Source organism: Fomitiporia mediterranea, assembly GCF_000271605.1.
Source record: "Fomitiporia mediterranea MF3/22 unplaced genomic scaffold FOMMEscaffold_6, whole genome shotgun sequence".
Taxonomy (NCBI): domain Eukaryota; kingdom Fungi; phylum Basidiomycota; class Agaricomycetes; order Hymenochaetales; family Hymenochaetaceae; genus Fomitiporia; species Fomitiporia mediterranea.
In genome coordinates this window covers 3,304,369-3,313,336 of record NW_006760391.1, presented here as the reverse complement: position 1 = coordinate 3,313,336, position 8,968 = coordinate 3,304,369, and the positions used below count along the sequence as shown (strand labels likewise).

Below are 8,968 nucleotides of genomic sequence, written 5' to 3'. Positions count from 1 at the left end.
CCAACTTTTTCTTTCTAATAAATAATTTTGTTGATTTATTTTTTCTACTTTTTCTACTTTTTCTACTTTTCTTACTTTATTTACTTCTAATCCTACAGTGTCCATTGAATCAAAAGTGGTCATTAAAAAATCTGAGTCATAGCCCTTCAGTACTACATTCACTGTTAGGCCTCTACAAAATCCTAGAGTGTATAGTCAGAGTCTAGGAGTTCTAAGGTGACTTCCAGATTTACAGAAAAGGCTTCTTACTACAAATCCTGCTCATCACTTGTCATCACTCTAATAACCTGACAGATGTACTGTTACTTCTGTAGGCAGTCCTTAATTTAGTGCCCTGACTTTCTACAGGCAAAGCATACTCCTCACTTTCAGGCTTCTCTAATGTCTATCAGAACAGATTGATTGTGAATTACAGGCAGATTGATCTGAGGGCTCAGAACTGTTAGAGCTAGACACATGTGTAGGTGTTCTGTACAGACTTAATGTATTCAAGCTGCAGCTTGGTCAAAAGAGAGAGGTTAATGAGGAAATGTTAGTGTATATACTTACCCTCTTAGACAAAGAGGCTGTACAAGCTGTACATTCCCTTCAGAACAAGCAGTAGTTCATCTGAGAACATTCTAGGCACTAGCTCCAGGTCCCTGTCCTTTTAGCTCTCTTCTCAGGATCCTCCCAGATCCAAACAATAGCTCTAGTGGACAGTAGATACACTAGTTTGTGTATTAATAAGGCCTTTGTGTAAGAACACTACCTCCCTACTTAATGTGTTCCACTTCCAATCCTGGTATACAATGTGGACAGAACTCTAAACCAGAATGGTTGGATCACTGAGTTTGTCCAACTACAAATGACTATTCAGGATCATGAGGAAAGCATTGAGTTTAGAGTCACTAACCTTAGAAAGACAGACATCTTTATTGGATTTGAATGGCTTAAGGCTCACAACCCTATTATTGACTGGTTAGAGTAGACACTTGTGTTTGATCAGTGTCCTGAGTCTTACAGCTACCTTACACTACTGTTCTGAGTAGATGTAGACACTTCTAATGTTACTAACAGTTCTGATGAAGGTGACTAGTTGTTCTTCTTTGACTAGAATAGATATAGGGATACATATTCTAGTTGAGGCAGAATAGAGCCAATCCAAAGGATGTCTGAGACAGAACTAGTCTAGAACCCTCTTAGAACAACTCTACTCTAGAACACACATAGACCCAGCCTGCTAGATTTTGTCTGAGAGTTCCCTAAAGTCTTTAGTAAAGAGGAATTTGACCAGCTTCCTAAACACTGTCCTTAGGACTATACAATTGAATTGACTAAGGGTTTCCAACCTAAGGATTGTAAGGTCTACCTGCTCAACAGAGACAAGCAGGAGGCACTCAACAAGTTCCTTCAGGAAAATCTTCAGAATGGCTGGATCCAACCCTTAAAGTCCTCTATGGCCTCCCCTTTCTTCTTTGTCAAAAAGAAAGATAGGAAGCTCTACCTAGTCTAGGATTATCATTGTCTTAATAAGGGTACTGTCAAAAACAAGTACCTACTCCCTCTGATTTAGGAGCTCATTAATAAGACACATACATCTAGGGTTTTTACTAAGTTGGACATTTGATGAGGGTACAATAATATTTGGATCTAAGACAGAGATGAGTGGAAGGCTGTGTTCTGAACCAATTACAGATTGTACAAACTGACTGTAATGTTCTTTAGACTAACTAACTTGCTTACAACATTCTAGTTATTCATGAATCACATTCTTACAGATCTGATTAACTTGAGGCACATTAGTGTGTATCTGGATAACATTCTGATCTTCACCCAGACAGTCAAGCACTATTACTGACTGATCCAATCAGTTCTACAACAGCTCTAAGATAATAAACTGTTCCTCTGAGAAGCAAAGTACTCTTTTGTGTAGGAGTCAGTAGATTATCTAGGCTTTGTAATTGGTGGAGGAGAGGTCTGTATAGATCCAGCAAAGGTGACTGTAGTTCAGAACTGGTTATAACCTCAGAACCTGAAACAGGTCCAAGTGTTCCTTAGGTTTGTAAACTACTACTAATACTTCATTCAAGACTTTAGTACTATTGTCTGGCCCCTTCACAATCTCACTAGTAAGGATGTTCCTTAGCAATAGGATGATCAGTAGTAGTCTGTGTTTGAGTCCCTCAAGCAGGCCATTACTAGCAAGCCTGTATTAGCAGTTCTGACAGTTGTGAACAAGTTCTGAGTCAAAGCTGATTCTTCCAACTTTACAAATAGAGTAGTACTGTCCCAGTTCATTGATAGAAAGTAGTGTCTGATAGTATTCTGATTGGAATCCCTCTCTGTAACAGAATGGAACTACCCTATCTATGATAAGGAACTCCTTGCAATTGTCTGTTCCCTAGAAGAGTAGTGTCAATATCTCCTTAGTACTCTACAGAAGTTTAAGATTTGGAGTGATCACCTTAATCTCTAGTACTTCCACACACCCTAGAAGCTCAACCACTGCTAAGCCTACTGAATGTTAGAACTGTAGGACTTTGACTTTGTGCTAACCCACAAACTCAGAACACAAATGACAAAAGCTGATTTACTCTCAAGACAAGCAGGTTATGAAAGGGGGGAGAATGATAACAAAAATCTTGTTCTCCTAGACAATTCCTGTTTTGTGTCCAAGACAATCTGAGAGATCTGACTCAAATCCAAGGATGTTGACTTTGTCACCTACATACAGTAAGCTCTGAGACACACACAGGACCAGGTTGTAGTAAAGCAACTGGAGAAGCAGGCTAGGGATTAGGAGAAGGATGAGGATGGATAGGTTTACTAGGAAGGCCAACTGTACATTCTGAAGGATCAGAAACTGTAGGAGGACATTGTCCAAGCTTATCACAACAATCTGACTGTAGGACATCTGAGCTGACACAAAACACAGGAACTTATTACTTAGAACTACTAGTGGCCTGGAATGTAGAGGGAAATCCTGAAGTATGTGACTGGTTACAATATGTGTCAACAAACTAAAGCCCACCAGACAAGGGTTCAGGCTCCCCTACATCTGTATTGGATCCTGGATCACTCTTAGGAAGAAGTCTTGGTGGACCTGATTAGTAAGCTACCTGAGTCTCAGGGTTACAACACTATCTGTATGATTGTCAACCAATTCTCCAAGCAAGTCCACACAGTTCTGACTCAAACAGAACTCACTTCTGAAAGTATAGTGTGTATTTATCAGGATCATGTCTTCCAGTTACACAGACTCCCTCAGAAGCTCATTCATGATTGTAGACTACAATTTGAGTCAAAATTCATACAGGACTTGTATGTACTTCTTAGAATTCAAGGGAACCCTTCCACTACTTATCACCTGTAGACTGACAGTCAAACTGAGTGAGTCAATCAGGAGATCAAGCTCTACCTCTAGATGTTTATCAATCATTAGTAATTGGATTGGTCTGAATGGCTAGCTCTAGCAGAATTTGTACACAATAACTAACAACACTCTGTAACAGGACAGTCCCTGTTCTTCCTCAATCATAGGAGACATCTGTACTAGGGGACAGTTCTGAACCAGAATAGTAGTTCTGAATCTGTAACAGACTTTACAGAACAGATACACAGAACCAGGGAGGACACAATTAAGATCTGAGGATAGATCAGTTAAAGTAGTAGCTATATATAGTTTGACTTAGTGCTGGAAGTCCTTAAAGTGCTGCCTATTAAAGTCTGAAGGGCAGGCTACATGCACTTTCTTTCTAGAACAGGTTGCAACTTCCAGAACAATCAGAATGGGTTCCAAAGGGGCTGGGGGCACATGGTTAGTAAAGGCCTCTTAGATAGAGGTCTGTATGTATTGAGCTAGTTCTGCTTGTAACTACTGATCTGGTGGGACAGTAGGAGTGGCAGTTAGTGTAGTAGGGTCTATGTCTACACTACAAAGGGATCAATACTAAACTAAAAGGGGTAATGAATAGAAGAAGGGTGGCAAAAGTTTAAAAGGGTTTAGAAAGTTTAAAATTTAAAAAAGTAAAGTAGTTGTGCTTCGCCAATATGACAAGAATTGTGATGATCAGCTGAGTCATTATAATTATCACGTGATCAAACCAGATTTGCCTATCCACATCGGGCATTTCACAATTTCTTGCCTTAAAAAATAACTTACATAATGTTAGACATTATTTGTAATTTAATTTACCATTTCAGTTTAGTAGAAATTCAAAATAATATTTTAAGTTTTTTCTGTATTTGTATTGATTATGGAAGAAACTTGAAATTTTGTTCATGATTTCTATCAATCAAAAATGGTAAATTTAATTACAAATAATGTTTAACATTATGTAAGTTATTTTTCACAGCAAGAAATTGTGAAATGCCTGACATGATCTTGGATTTGGATTTAGGATAAGATTCAGTAATTGTTACAACTTACAAGACAACCTTGATACAGTGTTAAGACAAGACTACACAAGAGTATGTCTCAGATGATATAAACTACATTACAAGCAATGACAAACAATGATGGAATACCTTTCATCATACATTCTACATCTGAGACATACCTACATAGTATATATAGACTAACTAATTAATAGACAATGAAGCAAGCTGTAAGAGAGTGAGCTGAGTCCACTATCCTGTTATGGTTCTCTACTCTTGTACCTTCAGTTCTGAGGGTTCTACACCCTTCTGTACTAGAACTCAGGACTTCTGTCCCTTAGGGGCACTGTCTATAGACTATATGCATGCTGACTCTTGCTACCACCCTTCCTTACTTCATCATTCCATTCCTTTGACCACCCCTTCATTCTTTGTATCATTCTATAGTCTCTTACCCTTTGTCCATCCCTTCATTCTTTGTACCTTTATCTTTGACATTCCTTTCTTTCATTCTTTGTAGCTTATCATTCTTAGTAGCTCATACTCTCTGAGTACTCTTGTGTAGTTTAGTATATATAGGCATACAAGATCAGACTGGTCCTGTAGTCTTGATCTTGTCTACTCTAGGTAGTCCTGTACTCTTAGGCTCACTCTATATACTCTACTCTTGTCTCACTCTCTCTCTCTGCCTGTTCTGTGAGTTCTGACTATGTTCTAGTGCTTGCATTCTGTATTTCTGTTGTGTAGAATAGTTGTAGCCTGGGTCCCCTTACTGAGCCTTCAGGTCCCCTCTATACTGTTGCTGACATCAGATTAAGACTACCCATTACCACCCTACAACTCTCCTATGTTTTGGGCATTAGTACTTGCTATTACATTGATCTCTTTCCTTTGTCCTGACCCTTTTACAAGCCACAAACGACCATGACGACCTCATCCTCCACGTTTCGACCGGGGAAAGATTCGCAAGCAATATACCCAGATTTTGCCCCCGGTTTTGGGGTGTTTATTGGTGTCTACAGCGGTGCGAAGAAGGAATACACATTACCCGACTACACCAGAAGTACAACCAGTCTTAACCATGTGGAACAGTTGATTCGTGAATCCATAGATGGAGCGAAGAAAGGAACGGAAGTACCAATGTATGGACCACTTGCGAAGGCTTTGACCCTTATTAGTCTTGATGTCTGCCAAGGCGACAGGGTCATTGCCTTTGTGCCGCACCATAATGTGCAGCTGAAGGTAACGGACGGATCAAGAGACAAACCGGACTTAGTAGGCTTTTTCGTCAAACCGGACTTAGTAGGCTTTTTCGTCAAACGCAAGGACGCGGAAGGGTGGGTCAGTGAGGAAAACTACAAGATAGAAGTCCCCTCTGCCCACGAGATCATTGCGGCCGTCGAGTGTAAAGTCAAAGAGAATCCACTACTGCAAGGACAACGTTACTGTTACGCACTTGCTCGGCATAGACATGGATCATCCCTACAATATGGGCTTATAATCAACACGAAGCGGTTTCAGCTCATTTCTCTCGCCTTGGACAGCTGTGGTATCTGGGATCCAGTATATTGGAAGAAGAGTGATCAGACTCCAATCCTAAAACTTTACGAGTCCATCAGACTCATTTGGGTTGAAGCTTCAACAATCCGAAATGAGCGTGTTCCTGTTCCGGAGTTTCTAATTACATTGGACAACGGGAAGAGCAGGCCTGTCGCGTTACACACCACTTATTTGGGTGGGAAACTGTTCTATCTCATTCCGATATTTATTGGGAGAGGTAACGGGCGCAAGCCTTTTGTCACATTGGCCTTCGCAGCAGATGACTTCCAGCTTCATCGTGTAGCCAAGTGGTCTTGGCATCTGGACGACAATCATTCAAGGGAACGGTATTTCCTAGAAAAGTTGAAAGATGCACCAGGTGTTGTGCGCATTGACGAGCAGCTGTCCAGTGATTCCGTTCAATACGACGCGGAGAGTGGTCGAAACCAACATCTTGTAGTACAGGAAACGATAGGACGATCTGTGTCATCTTGCAAATCCGTTCTGGAGTTCCTCGAAACTATGTACGATCTTCTCGAAGGTAAATTATGATATATCCCGCATATTCATATGCTTAAGCCTTGTCCAGTGCTTCGTTATCACGTTTGCGAGGCGCATATTTTGCATAGGGATATCAGCTGGGGAAACGTCCTCGTTCCAGAGAAGGATATAGCTCAAATTCCAAAGAAAGAAGCAAATTGGGACACTTATCAATTTATATCGGATTATTATGATACTGAGGATGATGTGACTGGAGGTAGTGTTCTTCAAGAAAGCAAACCGTACGTTGCTGTACCATCGCTTGCCTGTACATCACTTAGTTCCCGCTCAGACGAAGGGTTCGAGTTGCACTGGCAGATTTCGATAATGCAAGAGATTTGACGACGGAGACTGATGACTTGAAACATGCTACAGTAAGATTTTGTCCTGCACGGATGCTGCTTATTTATATTCTTTGGTGTAGGGTACACCGATGTTTATGGCAAATGACGTTCTGGCTCCCCGTTCGAAGGATGCCATGCACGCAGTGCCGTTTGACGAGGAAGATGTGGACGTGATTCGGACAGCCGCAGCCAACAGTGGTAAGCGATACCGCAATGGGGAAGAAGCTAAATGGGATAGCTTCTACCGTGGTGTAGATCACATCAACTACGTCACGAAAAAGAATCCTGAGGAACTCTTCCGGCATGGTGCTATGCATGATGCCGAGTCCGTCTTTTATCTCTCTCTCCTGTTCTTTTCTCGTATGGTGCGCGAGGGAGAGGAAATATCGGACACTGATCTGTACGAGAGGCAGATTGACAGGGGCAAGGTATTTGAGCAACTGGCGAAAAAGACCGCAGGAGAAGGGAATACCGAGCCATTCCCACGTCATTTACCTTCGAATGTGTTTGAAGCGCAATTTTACGGCATGCTCCATGTCATCTACAAGTATCTCAAGGTACCATGGTATAATGTCGTACATACAGGACACGGCGAGCCGCTCGAGTTTCATCTGCATGACTTCATACAAAGGCTCTTCCTCAAGGAGATATACAAGCTAAGGCTCTCGTCAAGCATCCCTTTAGAGCTGTACCCGCTGGCTGTAAAATCCAAAATTGCAGTTCACGGTGATTCCTACTCCCTCCAGTACAGTTCATCAGGCATGAAAACCGTGAGTAACCAAATATTGTTGCTGATGCTTTTTTTTGCTCACTGCGTTTGTTAGTACAAGAAAATTATACAACCGGCAAACAATAAAGGCCCTACTAATAAAAGTGCTGTGAGTGATCACTCTATTACAGAGTGTATTATACTATACTAACGATCGGCAAAGAAACGCATCAAACTTGACAAGGCTCTGGATTTCATGAAAACCACCAATTTAGACATTCTATGTAATTGGTTGTCATTTGACAAAGATTAGGTATGTCTTTGTAAGGATAGGTATACTAGCCTTATGTAAAGATTCTCTCTTTACCAGCACACTCAACTACTGACTAGGATAACCTAGTAATTGAGTACTGAGAAGGAGAAAGAATCCCCTAACCCTTAGCTTGAAAACCCTTTATATATACATATACATGTGTAGTAGGATATAGGGTAGTCTAGTGAACAAAAAGGAAAACACTCACAAGCACTTACAACACATGTTGTACAAATACACAGGTAGTACAATTGTTACACTCACCCTCTAGTATTTAGTCCTAAATGCTAAGAGAGTTAGTATTAGAATAAACAAAATAATAATAAGAAAACAAATGAAAATGTTAGTAACTTACTACAAAGTTCAGTACTACTGTACTAGGACATTCTCTACAGTCATGAATGTGTCTTTAATTAGTCCTATAGTAGACTGGATGTGTTCCTGTCTAGCTTAAACATGTTCTATAGTAAAACTAGTAGAACTCATAGTAGATTAGTTAGAATGACTATCAGATTAAGTAGAAAGTAGTAGATTCAGTAGTAGAGTAATGTCTTGAGTGTTGAATAAGTTTAGAGTACTCATATTAAGTACTAAAGTAAGATCAGTAGATGTTGAGAGTAATTACAACTCAATCTGAGAATGTTTATAGTTGTATGAGTAGAATATAGTAGTTCCATTATTGATTTGCTCAGCTCTACACTTTACACCTAAGTAAAATAGTAAGGTACATGTACTTGTAATAATATAATGTAGAATATATACACATTTACTTTAGTTCAAAACTATGTTCTTATAGTATACAAAGTCCTAGAACACTTGTATCATTTTAGCATATTGAACATAGTCTTAGAATAGTAGTAGTAGGCTTAGTCTTGTATAAGAAGGAATGTAGAAGTTATACAAGTGTAATACAATAAGATAACACTCTAAGAGTTGTATAGTAGGGTTGAGAGAATTGTTATAGATAGTCCTAGAGAAAGCTACAATCTCCTTAAGCTCCTCTTAATCAAAAACATAGTTAGTACTTGTACTATAGTTGTAAGTAACCTAATTGTTAGGACACAAACATTTATCAGTGAATAGTGTGTTTGAGGGGGATAAGAAGAAAATCTAGCATTGGCTGATAAAACACTACCCTGGCACACAGACTCTCGACTGATTGTG

The 8,968-nt window shown here is 39.9% G+C and overlaps 1 protein-coding gene across 1 annotated transcript; it reads left to right on the top strand.

Annotated features, from left to right (window-relative positions):
* Window positions 1-5,283: 5,283 nt before the first annotated feature.
* On the top strand, window positions 5,284-7,804 carry FOMMEDRAFT_156731 (uncharacterized protein; the record flags this gene model as incomplete). The annotated part of the gene is made up of 6 exons (XM_007266990.1): window positions 5,284-6,439; window positions 6,488-6,680; window positions 6,731-6,812; window positions 6,863-7,552; window positions 7,607-7,660; window positions 7,715-7,804. The coding sequence occupies 6 exons, from the start codon at window positions 5,284-5,286 to the stop codon at window positions 7,802-7,804; spliced, it is 2,265 nt and encodes a 754-aa protein (XP_007267052.1).
* Between the last annotated feature and the right edge of the window lie 1,164 nt (window positions 7,805-8,968).